General features: G+C 32.1%; 2 protein-coding genes across 2 annotated transcripts in view; one reads left to right on the top strand and one right to left on the bottom strand.

The window, feature by feature from the left end:
* Window positions 1-770: 770 nt before the first annotated feature.
* On the bottom strand, window positions 771-1,781 carry LOC130891524 (zinc finger MYM-type protein 5-like). Its single transcript, XM_057796334.1, has one exon. It carries the CDS (start codon window positions 1,779-1,781, stop codon window positions 771-773), a length of 1,011 nt encoding a protein of 336 aa, XP_057652317.1.
* An 11,622-nt stretch (window positions 1,782-13,403) lies between these two features.
* Window positions 13,404-18,651, top strand: part of LOC130891036 (protein I'm not dead yet) — a 70,334-nt gene continuing 65,086 nt past the window's right edge. The window contains exon 1 of the mRNA XM_057795525.1: window positions 13,404-13,667. The gene's annotated coding sequence lies outside the window, so the exon portion shown is untranslated. The remainder of the gene's footprint in view (window positions 13,668-18,651) is intronic.

The following is an 18,651-nucleotide window of genomic DNA, read 5'->3' as shown; positions in this document are numbered from 1 at the left end:
GAAACAAAGCCGCACCTCAATTTTTCTAAAAAATTCACGAGTGATTCGTAGAGATTAGCGCAAGTCTCTAGAGTAACTTCTGTGTTTTGTAATACCTTGTTGACTTTTTGGAAGGTTTGCAAAATTTCGTCCCAATGAGTACGAACTCCAATTCTTGTAGTTTATTCGACAAATTAGCTGCTTCTCTTCTGGTTTCTCCTTTTTGCATGTTATCCACAGAAATGACGTCTAATGCATCTATAATTTTGTTATATGTCTGTGAAATAGCTGATGTCGCTTTAGCGTATGCTTTCCATCCTCGTTTCTGATAAAGATTTCAAAACACTTTCATTACCCAAATGATCTGTTAATATGCGCCACCTTATGGTTGAGCCAGAAAAAAAAATTGTATAGATTTTGAACTAATGAAAAAAAATTTACAGCTGCTAGGCAACAATCCACGGCGCTTCGACCCACTAAATTGAGCGAATAAGCTGCGCATGGGATATATATTGCAAACGGATTCGCCTCTAGAATCTTCAATGCATGCCATTGTAACGCCCAGACATATTTGAAGCATTGTCATAAGACTGGCCTCTACATTTTGAAAAATCTAATCCACAATGTTCTTCAAGGTATTGAAGAGTCTGCTTTTCATCTTCTGTGTGATGCGTTTTCAACTCAATAAATGTAAGAAATCGCTCTACTGGCTGCCCATCTTTTATATAGCGAATAACTACACTGAGCTGGTCCATGTGCGTCAAATCTGGCGTAGTATCTACTGAAAGACTTTAATATCTAGTATCTTTTATCTGCGATATAATTTTCCCATGTACTTCTTGGGCCATTATCATAATCAACTCTTCGTAAATCGTTTTAGATAAATAAGAGACGTTTCCTTTTCCGGTTTTTCCATATTTGGTTATGTGTGCCGCTGAAAAGGGATGAAATTGACTTATAAGTTCCAGTAACGCTCCAAAATTTCCATTCTGAGGAGATCCAAATTTCTCGACTGCACCGCGAAAAAGAAGGCCTCTTTCTGCCAATGTACGAATAACAGCTATAACTCGCTGTGATACGTGCTTCCAGTAAACATTCTCTTCATGAACTTGCTTATCAAAACCTTGATGCAAGCTCAAACCTTTCCTGCGTGTTAAATATGTTAATAGACAATCTCTGTGACTAGAACTCTTTTCCTGACCTTCAATCATTACTTTGGTATTCCTCCAGTCACTAAAACCTGTTGATATATCAAAAACTGAAGATTTATCTGAACCAAAAAGCTTACATATAAAACAGTAAAGGGATCCTGTAGAAGGCAAATAAAGTAGCCACTCTCTTTTGTAGTTTTCGCCATTAGGCTTTTGGCCAATAAATACTTTTTCATGGCAGTAACGCGACGTTGAACCATAAGTTCGACGGGATTTCTCAAATGAACTAATATGATTTTGACAGTCATTTGGTCCGCAAGATAGCCAATTTTGCTCGTCAACGTTTGAAACCTCACGCCATAGCCCTGGGTCATTTTCTTGATTTGGTGCTCTGTTAATTACAATTTTGTCTTTTCTATCTTCAGTATTATTCAAGCTTTCAGAATCAGAAGGTTCTTGAATCGTAAAATTTTCTTCACTGTTTTTTGACGTCCCTGGAATTGGAATATCAACTGATGGCGGTGGTTCAGATTGATCGGGACGGAAAAAACTTGTTAACTTTTTTGTTTTGCTTATTGTTTCTGCTATTTTTCTTTTATTCTCTTCTACGTGTTTTCGTTTTTGTGCACCACTCAATTGCGAACGCTTCATGACTTAATCTAGGGATACCCCTAGAAATAAATAAAAAAATAAATGATTAAAAAGACTAAACGCTGTAAAATGGAACCTAATTACTCCGAAGCTGAAGGCTTCAAAGCCCTTTTAAATACGCTGCAACTTCATAGCACTCATACGGTCACAGAATTAGTAATAGTACTCCGTACAGAAGTGACACTCTCCGCCCCGCACCAAAACGCGTTCTTGACGTCACGCCCCCCTCGCTCGCCCGAGCTCGTGGGCCATTCGGGGTGCAAGTTCGAAAGGGTGAGGACGCATTCGAAAGGTAGTTTGATCAAATTTTTATAATAGGGCGGAAATTTTGTTCTGTGTAATGAATCGAATTACAACCAAAGACATTTTTACAAATTTCAGTGAAAACTTATACTAGAACCGCGACTTTAGAGGTATGTTAGCGGTTTATTGAGTCATCACTTTATTTGTACTGTTTAGTGTATCCCAGGATGTGTGTTTAGTTTTATTTCTTTCTTTGATTATGTTACCTGACGCCTGATAATATTGTAACCATCCCTAACCTTACCCACACATGCGCGCGTGTACAGAAAAAACGTCTACCACTACAATGACAGATCAAATCGCGCTTTTTGTATGGAGTATCATACCTGTGATACGGTAGTAATTCATTAAAATGCAGCATCAGCGGATTTAGTGCTCATAGCAAGGACTCGACTCGGAACACGGCCTAGGTCGGACTCCACCAAAGAGTCCGACTCTATGACAACTTAAAACGCGCGAATTTTCAAATTAGTCCTAGAAACTTTTTTTGGTTTGGTTTTTGGTGACGTGAGATGAGAGTGAGACATGATGCCCTAAGGACGGTTTTTTTTGTGCTTCTGGTGCCCCCACAGACGTGATGCCTTAGGCAATTGCTTAATTTGATTAAGGGTTAATCCGTCACTGATGGTGATAAAATTAAGAATCTTGCAAAATTGTGCATGAAATGCTTATATACTAAATGTACAAAATGCAGAGCAGCTGATGCAACACCATTTAATTATTGTGCAATACAGGGTGTTCCGTTACCATAATTCCTCTCCTTATTAGAGAAAGACTTCGGATTCCATAGACTAAGAATGATTATAAAGGTCCATTGAATCCAGTTGATTAATATGAGACTATCTATATTTTCTATTGATAATGGATTTGTTGCTATCAATTAATCTTAAAGTTTGTGAATGTCTTCTAATGAGATTTTTTTATAGTTAACGGCTTCTGCACTATTTTGCTGGTTCACCTTCAATGATAGGAAGAATTAGGGGTTGGCCAAGTCTTGTAGGTTATTTATTCCCGAATTTGTGTTTCAAATATTCTACGCTGCAATTTATGGGAATCTGGACCATGGAATTTTTGTTGATTTTGATAAAATTTTCATTTGGACAAAAGGCTTACAATTTCAAAATTTCACTTGTTATAACAATTAAATATTCGTTAATAATTTTATTAAACATTAGTGAAGGATGATTAATAGGTACGTGCACACACGTTGTTTCAATGTCCTGAATTAGGTCTTTAATATAGTCTTTAAATTCCACCTCCAGTTGTGTGTGTGTGGGCAGACCTCTTCACTAAGAGCCAAAAGGGTTTTTTGAGTATAATACTTATATTACTTTTGAAGGGGATTGGATAAAGATGAAAGTATTTGAATATAATGGTAAGGATACAAAAGGGGAAACTCTGCAGCAAATATTATGTTATGGGCCTTAAAATGTCAGGTTGCATGTATTATTGAATATCATAAATCAATGTCTAAATTTAAAATTCTTTTATTTTCATAATTAATTTTTAATTCTTACAAAATTTCTTTTAAATTTTGATGTGTCAATATGTCTGAATGTAATATTGCTAATTTTTCGAAAGTAATGTGGTTTTCAAGATTTTCAATTGTATATTCTGTATATGGTGTTGGCATTTAGTTATTTGGTCAAGAATATTAGAATACATAGTGAATTTATAAAAACCATTAGTGGTCTACGTCGTTGGATCATTATCGCCACGTCTGACCGCAGTATCGAAGTATCGAAATACAAGGTGTGTTTAAAAAAACGAAAATGGCGGCGAGTGCAAAATTGAAATACGGGGTATGTTAAAAAGAGGTAACGGTGGCGTGTTTTGCAAGGTGATAACGGCCGACAGGGTGTACGTGTTTTGTAAGGTGATAACGGCAACGTGTAAGGTGATAACGACCGACGGGTATATGTTGCAAAAAAGCGAAGCGATAAAAGTGTGACGTGTTTGTCAATACTGGTAGGAGATATGTCAATGGTAAAGCGAACAAGTGAGGTAAGACGATAATGGCAACATCGAAGAATCGTCTATACGGGGTGTGACGTGCATGTTTTGTTGATAAGAGTACGGGTGGGATGTATGTACAGGAATACATATTATACAAAAAAAAGGTGAGTTAGGGCGATAACGGCAATATCGACGAGACGTTTGTGTTTTGTAAGACGATAACGGCAACATCGGAATATTGAGGGTGAAAAAGTCATATACTTACGTGTTTTGTAACGGCAATATTTAAATACGAGGTTAAACAAAAGCGTGGCGATAACGGCCGACGTAACGTACGTGTTTTGTTAATAATATTGTTTCGTTGATAATAATCAAAACTTTAAACAAGCGTACCAAAAATTATTTTCTCGTATGTAATACACAAAGTGCTACGATTGGTCCCGACCATCGAATATTACGATTAAAACACACAAATACTTCTCTAGCCTTATGCGGATGCTGTATTAAAAGAATAACAAACGAAAGAGTTGCCATCCTGTCTGCCTTTTATACATACTTGATGAATAAAAACGATAAAATATTGAAAACATTCTTTATTTCATTATAAGCAGCATATAAAAATAATACACTTGAAAGTGCACAAAAACAAACATTGTTTTTATGATTAATATATTTTGGCTTGGAGTGTTTTAAAGATGGGTCCAATTCACAAATAGGTGTAATTTAGATGCTTCATCATATCACCAAATTGATGTAGAGGTGTCGCGATATTCTTTGAGTTACGCCAATCGATGACTATTTAGCTGGTTATAATGGTTTACACAGTCTGAAAATGCGCACTAATACTGTCTTACAGTCTTCGAGAGAGGGTTATAGAAGAATTTCTTTTCACTCACATTTTCTTCGATCGATGATTTTGAATATAGTCCAAGCCACATTTATACTTTTTTTTGTATCGGAAACTCCAGCAGTATTTCAATGCAAATGGACGTAGGAGATCATAATTGAAACATGACACCATCGCCTTTTATAATGGATATATCAGCAAGTGCAAGAATTTTGAAAATGTCATTGTTTATTACTCCATTGGTGTTATAATGAGATACACTTGAAATTTTATAACTGTTTGGAAATTTGAATGCAATTCCTCCATTATTAATACATAAAATTCCTTGTTCAATTTGGTCTTTTGACCTTTTAAGCGAAGAAAGAAATTTGTGTGTCCGTCACTTCTGAGCAAGTGTTTTATTGAATAATGTTAATAAATTACACATTTCACTTCGCATTCCATCTCCAACAATATCAAGACTTCTATACGTTGTTTCTCTAACAATACAATTTCCTTTCAATAAATTATAATAAAACACAAATTTATAGCCTAGACGATATATTCGATGTATTAAAAATATCGATGTCCACAGTGTAATACATCGAATCGATCCAATATTTTGAAATGCTTTCGATATACTCGATGTATCGATGTTTTTCAGTTTTTACTAGGAAAACATCTATCGATTATATATTTATTTCAGTTAGACCACTAAAATTTTACTCAAATTTTTTTTTCCTATTTGTTTATTTAAAAAAAAGTTTATTATTCAATTGTAGACTGACAATATAATGCCGTAGTAATTTTCTTTTTTCAATCACTCTTGGAGTATACGAGTCAGACGAACGCCATACTTCAGAACAAATAGCTGAAATTCTGCTGAAAACTTGTGCGGATTGGGGATAGATAGTGAAATAGTTTCAACTGTAGTTACAGATAACGTAGCTAACATAGTAAAAGTTGTTTATTTAGTTTTTAGAAGTTGGTCAAAAACAATGCTTTACAGCAGTGTATCAATCAGCGAAGCTTGAAAAACAAACTTGGTTTGAGATAGTAACTTAATTTGAACATAGCAATGTGATCGAGTTACGTGAAGCAACCCAAAAACAAACGAAATTGATACAAGAGGTCCCAACGAGATGATATAGTACTTATTATATGATCGAGCGATTTTTGGAGCTTTGCAGCGTTGTCACTAAATACAGTTATCAAAATTATCATTTCCTTCTTCGGTTTTACAATTTCTGCGACCGACTGGAGTTGTAACGAAGGATGTGTCAGTTGATAAATACTGCACTAGCAGTGAATCTATATAAGTTATCCATTGTCTTCTTTCAAAATTTGAATCTTGAGGAGTCAATGAGTCTCTTACCCAAGAAATGCAGTCATCGATCCCGAAAGAGATTGACAAGAGAATGGGTATTATAGAGTAACACCTCTCGCTATAGCCACAACTTGCACCCTAAGTTTAAGAGAATGCATTTTACGGACTCACTCGTTTGCTACATGGATATATTCAAAAATCAATGAAATAATAAAAAGTAGAGTACAAGATGAGTCCGCGGAATTTGATTCACCAGATCTGTATAACAGAGCAGAATAAAAATTTTCTCCGTGGGAATATTCCCACAAATTTGTTGACAAGAGATGGAAAGCGGTGGAATCTGACGATATTTCAGATAAACTATCTATCTATTTCCGTAGCCCAGTAAATAGATTAAATGAGAACCATTTGGAATGATCTCAAGATTCAGATTCCTCAACTTCGCAGAATTGTATATAAATACATGATCATAGTAAGAACTTTTGAACGTTTGATTACTAAGAGACACAAATCTTTAATCAGCAATTAAGTAGACTAAAAAGCAAACGTTTTAATAAAATGTTGCTTTTTGAAAGGTAATCCAAAAGAACACTTGCAACAGAACATAAGAGAATTAGCAAAATTATTGCGGATGTATTTTTGTTCTTGTCTAAATTACAATAGAGATTTTTTTCATACATGGTCTCTACGTTTTTTAATAAAACAATGTTTGAATTAGTGATGGTGACAGACAGTTAGTAATAGGGTTTCATTTATACCCTAAAAGTACTCAAAACAGTCGTTGGGTGATCCGAAACATAAAATGCCATATTTGGAAAAGGTATCTATGAAACTAGTTATGAACAAATAAAGGAAACTATGATTTTGGATTTGTTAGACACCGAGTCGACTTTTGTTTGATAATATGAAAGAGGAATTTGTTTTGAGGTGGGCAAAAACAGCGGTAGTGTGCATGAAATTCATATGAAAGTTCATTATAATAAATAGCATTCATAAAATAACCATCAATATTACGAAAATGGACCGAAAAACCATGAGTATGGCATCAATAACAAAGAAATAAACATAACCACAAATAATATGATTAGAAAGCCAGATTTTGAATAAAACGTTAAAATAGTTTCAAGTTACAGCTTCTAGTTCAACATTTTCTAAAGTTAATAATCATTTGAAACTATTCTAATCAATTCAAGAGTGTGGATGTAATCAAATATGCCATCAAATTTATATCTGTCATTAATGGGTAAATGGTGACATTTTCAATTTTCTTCTCATAGCCATATGAACATCAATTAGGTAACCTTCTAAAATTATTTCTAACCATCCAGGATAATCCGGAAGTGGGTAAACAAATCAACATACGATTTTTAAATGGAACTCCCTATATTTTCAATATATTGAATTGCATTCTAAGTTTTTATCGTGGTGCTTAAAACTTCCCAATATCTGTCTTTAAAAGTTTATAAACATGTCACAAAAAATATATTTTTCTCATTAGTTTCATCAAGTTAATTTATGTCAATTCTGGACATTATGTATAATTGAGAAATCATTTAATCAAGATATTTAGTGTCATAGATCACTAATTGCACTCAGCTTATGTGAGATAACAAAGAAAATAAGTCACATTATTAAATATTGAAGCAGTTGAACTAATAACAAAAAATAAATTACGACAGTTATTCGAATTAAGCACCATTTACTGTAATACAAAGTGTAAACAGTTTAGTTCTAGTCTTTTGAGACTATAAATTGGTTATTGAAATGCGCATCAAACTGAGTAATTATGAGTGTTAGTGTAATGGTAGAATAACAGTGTGTTCAACACCATGCCTAACGTAATAATCTTACGAGAGTTTATTCCTTTTAAAAGCACCTCATACTTCAATATAACCATCTGCTTGCTTTTTCCAATAATCGTTTTTTCTATTAAATTCACAAGAACAAGTTCAACTATTTTATTGATAACATTCATCAGCAAAGTCAATTAGTCAAGGACTTTCAGATTTCATTCCAAACCAAGATCAAATTATTACATTTGGATTTGGCAGAACTCAAATCCCTTAGCACTTCAACCTCAAACTGAGTCTACAATTTATTTTCGTAAATAAATTCTGCAGAAGCTTGTAAATCGTAAGAATAGCTAAAGCGTACACAAAAATCGTATTCCCAAAAGAATAGTAGTCATCATAATTGTAGGAAATCTTATGCCCTATAATTTTATATTCGTAGATTTGGAAAAAAAGGATTGTTCAACAATGTTAAAATTTGTTTATTAACATTTTATTTTAATCAAAATAGCGAAAGGAAGTTAATAGCATATACAGAAATGTAAAGTAAATGTTTCAAAAAAAGTCGAGATAACGAAAATCAAAGTCAGCTAGGTACTGACACTATACGAGGATGGTTCCTTAAGTACTTTGCCTGATCTTGAGATGGCGGTAGTTACTTGAAAAATACTTCTTTATTAGAAAGTACACAATCTATACAGCATATGTTTCAAGTTTAAAAACACCACGTTGTTTAGTATTTATTTGGAAGCTATCAATAGAGAACGTTTTCAGTGAATTTGTAAACATGGAAAAATTTGATCATCGTTATGTGATACCATACTTTTATTTGAAAGGCTTTAGACAAATTAATTTAAAAGCTGAACTAGATTGTACTATGTGTGAGATTGCTCCTTCGTTATCAGTAGTAAAATATTGGATAGCACAGTTTGAACGAGGCCGTACTTTCTACGAAGACCAGAATCGCAATGATCGACCAATTGTGGTGACGACAGAAATATTTTAAAAAATCCACAAAGCGATACTGGATGATTGTTGACCGAACTTGCGCGAGCTAGCATACATACATAGTAGGCATTTCAAAAAGTGCGGTACACTGCATATTAACTGAAATTTGGACATAAGAAAGGTGTACGCAAGATGGATGCCGCGTTTTCTCACAATGAAACAAAAACAGCGTTATGAAGATGTTTCCATCGAGTATGTTTCATAGAAATGAGGCCAAATTTTTGCGCCGTTTCATAACCATGGACGGTACTTATGGGACTATCCTCCTACTAAGAGAAATTGTGAGTTCTTGATTGATTCGTTAGGTTATCGAATCCGTCACCCTCACCATGACGCTATAACGCTATCGCATCATAGTTTTGTTATGCTCTAAGAATAACTTGCCTTTTCATATATATTCAGTGGTTGCAATTATTGCAACCATTGGTGATATTCATCCACACACTGTTCACACTACACCTACATCACCAAATACAGTGTCTGACGATGATAATCAAGTTATCTTCTCTAGAGACTGAAGGTAAACTGTTAACATTCACTCGCTGAAGGGAATTTGATAACTTGGTTATCAAAACGCGCGAGTTATATATGAAGTTACAGCTGACGGTATATAATAAATGTGATTCTCGGTGTTAGTTACGTTAGGATTTTTAATAATTTATTGCGCTATACTACTTCTTAATATGTAATTTAATTCGACTTCCAAAGTTCATCAATGATTCGTTCATATGTGGTCTCATTCTCGTGAGTTTTGGACTAAACAGTCAATATTTCTACGATCAGCGAAACATTGAATTTAAGCTTTTTTTAATCTAGACCAATCTGTCCCAGCACGATTACCTACTAATATTTCCGCTTTATCTATAAGTTTTTCTTGAACTGATTGAAATATGTATTCAGATAATATTGTGCATCATTAAATTGCCGATAATCATTAATAAGGTCTTCACACCTAATACAAAATTTATTTAATGTGTTACTGTTACCGTCATACGGTTTAATGTTATCAATTCTAGATTTTAAAAAATCCCAGTTCATTTCAGGCATATTTAAAGTTGGATTTACTAATTATAAGGAATTAGTGTGTTGTTTATTAATATTCCGTTGGATGTTAATATTATTTTCGTTATCTAATGGTATATTTGAGATTCCGCTAATTATTTCATTAATATCGCTGATGAAAATAATTTAAAATAAGCAATTTGTTCGCAATGAACAGAATTTAACTATCTTTATCAAAATCCTTATACAGAGGGGTTTGGAAAGGTAAAAGGAAACGGCACTTACATCGCTCTGCTCTCCTGTTGCCACTAGTTCGAGGATTATGAGTTCGTAATACACACTTAAATATAAACTCCAATACAAGGTCCTGAATTTCACTTACGGCACATGTGAAATTGTTCACTTCCGAAATCCTTGCGGATCTTACTGACTGCGCCAATTATATATTAAAAGTTCGAAATTACAAAATTACAATTACAAATATATTTTTATCAAGCAACGTTAGAACAAAAAACAAAAAGAAATACAGTTTTTATTATCTTTTGTGTGTCCGCGGAGTCATCACATTTATTATATGCCGTCAGCTGTTACGTCATATGTAACTCGCGTTAGACTTAATTATGAGTGGTGATGGTTGTATAAACATTATATTCAGTTGTTCAATGAAAATGGAAAAATTTGTTATCTCTTCTTCTAATGATCTTATCAAAAATATTTTGATTCAAATTGTGTGGTCGTAGAAGGTGCATCTTTTCATTATTCGTAACAGAAGCTAATATCAATTTTAAAACAAAAAATCTTGAAAAAACAAACGTTAAAAATATTTTCAATTTTGAAAAGTTTCATCGTATTATGTTTTAAGCTACAACTCTGTCGATGGCAGAAAACTGTATCTTCAAATTGTTAATGATCATGAAATGAAGAAGAACAACAATAGAAAAATACGCAGTCTCAATTTTTAAATCTGGAAAATACTTGAACATATTCAATATATTTTTTAATGTTATCAGTTTCATTTTGTTATTTTGGTTCAGCTGGCTAAGTAAGCAAATTTTATTGAAATTAACGGTCACCATTTTTTTTCAATTTATTCTCATAAATTTAGAAAGAATAATATTTCCTACAATTTTGATGTCAAATTTTTTCTTCAATTAAAAATTAAAGATCGTAAAAGGCTCAATTTTCGAGTACGCTGCGACAAACTGTATCGCAAGCTGCAGCAGCATTTGTTATTGAAGAAAATGATTGTGGGTCGATATGTTCCCGATTACTGACAATATTCTTCATGGGGAAAAGTTGATGATGATTTCCTAACTTCTTTGGAATAATCATTCACTTCATACATGTATTCATATATTTCTACGTACACAATGTTCATATTTTTATTCCATATTTATGACCATAATTTCATTTCTCGATGATCATTACAAAATTGTCATTATTTATATTTATATGCAGTATAAATACATATAGTATTACACTGAAACCCAAATAAAAACTGCTTATACTGCAAGAAATATCTATCATATTTAATGCACACAGTCGTTTACTAAAATTAATTGCTGCATAATAATAATAACCTATATCGTTAGCTGGTACTATATACAGGGGATTCTCTATTTGAATAGAATGCAACATTAAACTTCCACCGATACCTGGGGTTTTAAATTATAAATGGACATCAGATTCATCCAAATAGTAGTAAGGTAGAAAATTATGAGAAAATCGGGCTCTTTCAAATTCTAAAGGAGAATTCACCGGTTTTTTTATTTTTAGCTTGTTTCTATGAAATATTAATACGTTATCAAGCGAATATATAATAGTATAGTATTCAGGAGTGTATAATAGAGGTTATTATTCACTTCGGCATAAATCACCGAGTAGAATACTATACTTCATCCATGACTACTAAATATTTTTGTTGAAGTTTTTTTGTTAGAAAATTTTGTTACATTATTAGAAACACCATTATTTTATTCTTACAAATATATTATTGTATACAATATATTACTGTTTATTTAAACGAAAATTATGATAATATTTCCATAATAATCAACACAGAAATCAATGTATTAGTTTAATTAGTATTTATCCATAGTTTGAAATTCATATGCCATATCATATGATTTCCTTGACTGTAATAAATTTAATGAAGCTTCTCTAATGTCTAAAAAAGGATTTTCATTTTCTATATCCATTTTAGTTGGTTTTTCAGTATAATGTAGTAGTAGATATTAAAACACTGAGGAATCTAAATACACAATAATGTTGACAGGTTTGAATTAAATTTATATTGTTTCAAAAGCTACTTACAATCTATAAATTGTTTCAAAAACCCTGGTGCGTTAAGAAACAGATATAGGACAAACACATCCATGTCGCCGACAGCTCAGTGTTGAAGAAAATTTTATTTTTATATTTTTTTCATGTGTACAGACCTAAATTGAAGATATTTAGTAGTTTTTTACATGATAAAATTATGAAAACCGATTGTTTGTAGTAAAACAATATAAAATTATTGGGGTTGATCAAGTAGACGTATAATGGATATATTTTACAACAGTCGTGGGTAAGAAATGTTAATATAAAAATGTAATAAGCCATGTTTTTTTTCTCTAATTGGTTCAAATCGACGTTGGTTAGGTTACATTAGTGGAGTATTTTGGCATTCAGAGACGGAAATGAAATGTCCAATTTAGGTTCAAAGTTGTTAACTCTTATGCATAAATGCACAAATTATATAGTTGAAGCAAAGAAGGTATAGTAAATTTGGATTTACTAAAAATCATAACAGGTTCAGGTTTTTGAAAATTAATTATCTATTTGTTGTCCTCGATCTGCTGAAATTGTTTTTCATTCAATTTAAAAGGGAAATAGTTTGACACATTGTTCATATTCAATTATAGTTTGATCGCATACTAGACTGACTATGGCTGTATCCAAAGTATTTATTGATTACTCTAAGTTAGTAATTTATTCTAAAGTTGAACTTTATAGAGTATTGATTTTGATCGTCTGTTATTCTGATATTTCTCGATGAATTGTTTTACTTTCAAGAAAATTTGTATCAACTTAATTTATTCTCTTCTTCTTTTTACCTTATCAATACATTTATTGCACCTTTTCTTTGTTTTCTTAATATATTTATGTACAAGAGCTTTCCCAATAATTATGTTGTAAATTCTTATCTATTTTTTGGAAATAATTTTCGATCAACAAAAAATCTAAAATCAAGACGATTTATCAAGAAAAACATATAAAAAGGTCTGGGAAGAGAAAAGAATATATATATATATATATATATATATATATATATATATATATATATATATATATTGTAACGCCAATGGTCTCATCTATCTTGTGAGTATCGTTTGTAATTCTCAGTCACTCAGAGTTTAGCGGTGCCCTCTCGATACTAAAATAAACCAGTCCTTAGAAAAAGAACAAATACTTGCCGCTACCAATAGTACCATTTATTTTTAGTACCTAACTCGAAAAATTGCGCGAAATGAAACTGGCAGTTGTCAGGTGAGTACCTCGTTGGCCGCAACCAACGCCGGGGTCGTAAGATTACTGTTCGACGTTTTGACTTTACGAGTTGAATATTTTTGTATACAAAAGTTTTTGTGTAGTGCTATTTTGTGATAAAGATTATAGTTCTCCATTTAAGGGTATGTTAATTTAATGAATATTTTATAATTCAAATTGCAAATTCATTGTATATTTAAAAAATTATTAAATCTAGCAATGAACGTGTAAATTAATTACAGATTTAGTTCACCACAAACAACTTTTCGAAAATGCGTGTCATGTGGAAGAACTTTTTAAAAAATTTCATATATCCATCTCTCCAATTAATTATTCAGTAGGCCAGTAGAAGAAAAATAGAAAATCAAACATTTGTTTATAATCAATCACATTTTTTGTTGAAACGCTTTAATAAATATTTTAATGAAACATTATTATGTATCCTCAGTTTTGAGTTAAATTAATTTAACTTCGCTTTTACAAGGGTATTTTTATATTTATGCCCGCCATGAAGAGTTAGTTCATTTTCTTAAATTCCTATAAACTACTGATCAACAAATTGTTCACTACCTCTGCATACACTCAATTTTTGACGTGCGTTTCGATAACTATCTTATCAGCTTCAGTGACCAAAGGTGAATTTAAACTTACCTAGTTATTCTACTCTTTCCAAGGAGGGGCTTCTAAGTGGTGATATATCTTATAAAATATAGAGCTTATTGTAAAAAAGAAGCTCTTTGTTTTTACTTAAACTATCCTCACATCTATTTCAATACTTTCAATCGCTTCGAATAACATACATTTTGAACAATTTCACATTTACAGTGATAGTATGCTCGGTAATACGCGATTAAACGTTTTCATATATCTACTACATATATCAAATTTAAACTTCTATTCCTTAATACTAAATATCTAAAAATATTGACTATGTTATTCTCAATTTTGTATTATATTTCAAAATTTAATTCTAGGAATACTGGATGTCCGCCCTGGATCTAAACATTTCAGTTAAAATCTATAGGCAACCATTCATAACTAATTTTTCTATTCCATTTTACTAATAAATATATTTTTAAATAAACTATTAACTCTTTTGATAACAATTTAGAAATATCATAACTAGGTCTAGAAATCGCTGAAACGATAAGATCCAACGTAACGGTAAGTGTACTAGACAGGCCCCAGATATCTGTTACGTTTGGTTTATAGAGCTTTTACGATTCAAGGTATTGATATGCAGTATTGACGAGGATGCTAGAAATCATTATCATACAATAAGTTCAGATAATGTAAAATTGTTCAAAACGTATCCAAATACAGTATTTGATACATTTGAATATACCTCTTAAAATAGATATAATAGAATTTATTCTTTATAATCCACTTTAAAGTTCACTAAAGAAAATTCATTATAATTTTTTTTCTCATTTGGACTTGAATGTCGTGTTGTGTCTTGCTACAAATCTTCACACTTGCGCCCATATAAGTTCTATAGGATTTAGTTCGCAATGATATAGCGGGGTGCGCAGCACAGTTACACTATGTTTTTCTGCTATATCTTCCATGGCCTATTTCATAAAACAATATTTGTGTAAATTTGCTATAGTTAATAGTTCTTTTTTATCAAATTATCTTCAAATTCAATACTTTTGGTGGATAAGCAGTCAATAATTTCTTGTTTTCTCCAAGATGAAATTGAAGTTTTCTCTCAGCGTTGAGAATGATAACTTGCGTTATCCATAACTACTACTGAATCAGCCGGAAGATGTTTTATCATTTCACCAAAATAGTCTTCAAGAACATCCGAATCCATGTCCTCGTGGTAATCTCCCGTATGGTACGACTGAAAGGTTAGCAAGCCTTCTTTTAAATATCCCTCTTCGCTTCCAATATGGACAATTATTAGTCTTTTCCCTTTACCTGAAGGCACCTTAATACTCGTTCTAGTCCTTCCATGAAAGCTTGACGAGCACTGGTTATATTTTTGTCCTGCCACGTTTTTAGTACTGTATAACCTTCATTAATTCAAGTCTCATCAAGATAAAAGATTTTCTTCTGCTCTGTTCTGTACTGCTTTATACTTCTTATGTATTTTCGTCGCCAGCAAACAATTTCATCGCTTATGCTTTTCTCAGGCAAAATCCATGTTTCTCAAAGTGGTCCATAAAAGTTGTTTAGTTATCAACGGAATACTGTCATCCTTGCCAAGCTCCATTAAAATCTTATCTATTGTGGGTATTTCTTTTTTAAAATAAAAAGAGTGAACTTTTCTTCGAATTACACTTTTGGTGTCTTCATCAAGGACTTTCATTGGTGTGACTGGACTTTTAATGAAATCATTTGAAATCGGTGGACTTTCCAACTCCAGTCATTCGGGAACATCGGTCGACAGTTTCTTCATCTTATCTTTGGTGTAAATGTCGACATTTTATTACTAATCTTATAATACTGTGAACACTATTTGCGGCTTAACAGCAAATACTGATGCGTTAAACAAATATATTTATAAAGGTCTAAAAATTTTGGGTAAGGCACCATTGCCCTTACGGCGCATGGTTAAGCCGAATCTGAAATAGGGTTGGAATTGGGCAGAGGCACTAATAGGTTAAACGGTACCTGTTAAACGCAAAACGTAACTGTATAATTAATTACCTAAGTTATCCCTACACAATATTTCGATATTGACACTTCATGCCAGAAAACATACTTTTCTAATTCTCTCACGCAATTACTTGAAATTTTAATATTACAAACAGTACTATTTCAAGATCTACATTTATGGCCGACCCCGAAATTGAGACGAACTGGACGGAATTCCCCATTTTATTACTCTATACCTTTCTGAAATATACTATAATAGATCTACTTTTGGTGCTATCAAATATTTTAATTTCAATATTAACATTTGTCTCTCCAATCCATGTGGATCATGATGAGCCATTAAGTAGTTGTTAGTTATTCAGTTTCAGGTATTTTATTGTTTTTTCATCAAGAAATTTTGAGTTAAATACAATATTTACAATATTCGCAACATAACACATTTGCTGAACTAAGCTTTAAGGTAACGCTTTACTTAAATCAGCCACTGGTGGAGAAAAGTTTCTTATACCTTTAGTATTATAATTTGAAATTTTGTTATCTAAGAAAATAATTGTTATTGAATAATTCGAATAAAACTAATGTTTGTAATTTGAGTAATATAACAAGAGTCGAATGTGTAAAAGATTTTACAAGTTGCTATTTGTGTTATGCTGTTATCTGTAAATGCATGTCTTTCTGTACCTAAGAGTGGAATTTATTTTACTATAGTTTTTTAAGTTTTAGTATCAGCCCAATATATAGATGTAAATTTAATAAATATTTTCTGTGTGATTCCGTTTCATCACGCTAGATTGGTTTCTTACGTTGTGAAGCCATTCCAAAATTATAATTTCATCAAAATTGTTCTGTAAATTCATAACCTTCTCCAAAGTTCTTATTATGACAATGCAATTAGTTTATAATAACTTTTGTGTTGAGGGATAAGCTGTAGAGTACTTGAGGTTTAAACGGTGTATTTTATTCTTAAGTAACACATGTTATGCTACAAATCCATTTTTTTTGTCAGAATAGTTCATTTTTTGTCTGATTCTGTTTTATTTTATTTTATTCACTCTACTCACACATGAACAATAAAACAAACTGTTAATAGGTAGTCGAGTTCAGAGGAATATATGAGAGTGCCAAATTAGCAAATTGTTGCTTTCGAACATATCTCAGAATTTCCCAACAACTCCCCAAATCATTACTACTAAAAATAATTCTGAAATTACATTTAAAAATCATCTGGCCTAATATCGAGTTTTCAAGACCTCTCGGACTATAACTGATGTTTAATGTTTGCGCTTAGGTTGAATGGACGTCGTCACCTTTCAAATTTTAACGTATAACACTAAATAAAACAGTGGAATAGAGGCGCCGTTGTAAGATAAAACGGCAATTTATCTTTATCAAATTACGGTCTTAAAGTGAGTCATACCATACTTGAGACAATTATTTAAATGATGTCTTCCACTACTATTATCAAAGGAGTAATTTTGTAATAAAGAGTCCCATCCAAATAAACGGTAATTTATTAATTCATTCATAATTTTTGAAACTATTTTTAGTGGGTACATGGAAATATATACTGATGTTTGCATAATGGGAAATATTAAAAATAATTGAACTTAGAGAAGTTATCGAATAATATGTTGAGGAGGATAAGAAACATATAGTTTTGAAAATAAAATAATAATTTCAAGGCTTGAGCAGAAATATATAGAAACATAACAAAAAGATTTGGAGAAAAGAATAAGTAGTTTACATTAAGCACAGTAACATTCACTTAATTACTGCTACTTCCACACACTTTCCCCGTTTGGGTAGGATTAATTATCTGAGATTCTTCTATTGATCACATCACACAATTAATCGCCAGGTATAATCATAAATGCAAAATAGAGCCAGAATTCAGCCAGTGATCAAACTGTGTTCTTAAAACCACCATTCTTAATCAGGGCAATAGTCAACCACGTTAGAACAGATAAACTTTCAGTAGAAACACAGGGGGACTATTTGAGTATATACTAATTATATTAATATTCAGGAATGACGAATGCTATATATTATGAGAAAAACTTTCGAAGCTCTTCTGTTTTATTGAATGAATTGATTAAGGCTTGTCATTCAATTTCAAGAGGAGTATCATTAAAGAGATGAGATTTTTTTAATACATGAACAGTGGTAGCGAAACTGGAAACACTTTAGACATGATATGGAAATTATTTTTTCACCAATTTTGTTATTTATATCAATATATTGCAAAAACCAAAAATATAGAACCTGATCCTTATATTTCCAGAGAGTGGTATACGACAATTCCTTGCTAACGTAGATTTTATTAATTGTTCCAGAACATATTAAAAGAGTCTGTCTTTCCGGTACCACTAAGAAACAATTCTATTGATCAAGTATCATGGTTCCAAAGAAGAATGAGGATCTTGAGACCGACGTACCTTGATCCATTATGCGAAAATCAAATACATATGCCTAGGCTGATAGAGATCACCACATTTATTACCTAGTCTTAAAAAAGGTTTTGTT

This window comes from Diorhabda carinulata, chromosome 3 (genome assembly GCF_026250575.1).
Source record: "Diorhabda carinulata isolate Delta chromosome 3, icDioCari1.1, whole genome shotgun sequence".
NCBI lineage: Eukaryota > Metazoa > Arthropoda > Insecta > Coleoptera > Chrysomelidae > Diorhabda > Diorhabda carinulata.
This window is presented reverse-complemented; position numbering and strand designations above follow the sequence as displayed.

Bases quoted from the DNA above. Each gene is read 5' to 3' on its own strand.
- LOC130891524 (XM_057796334.1), bottom strand. From the start codon at position 1,781: ATGAAGCGTTCGCAATTGAGTGGTGCACAAAAACGAAAACACGTAGAA.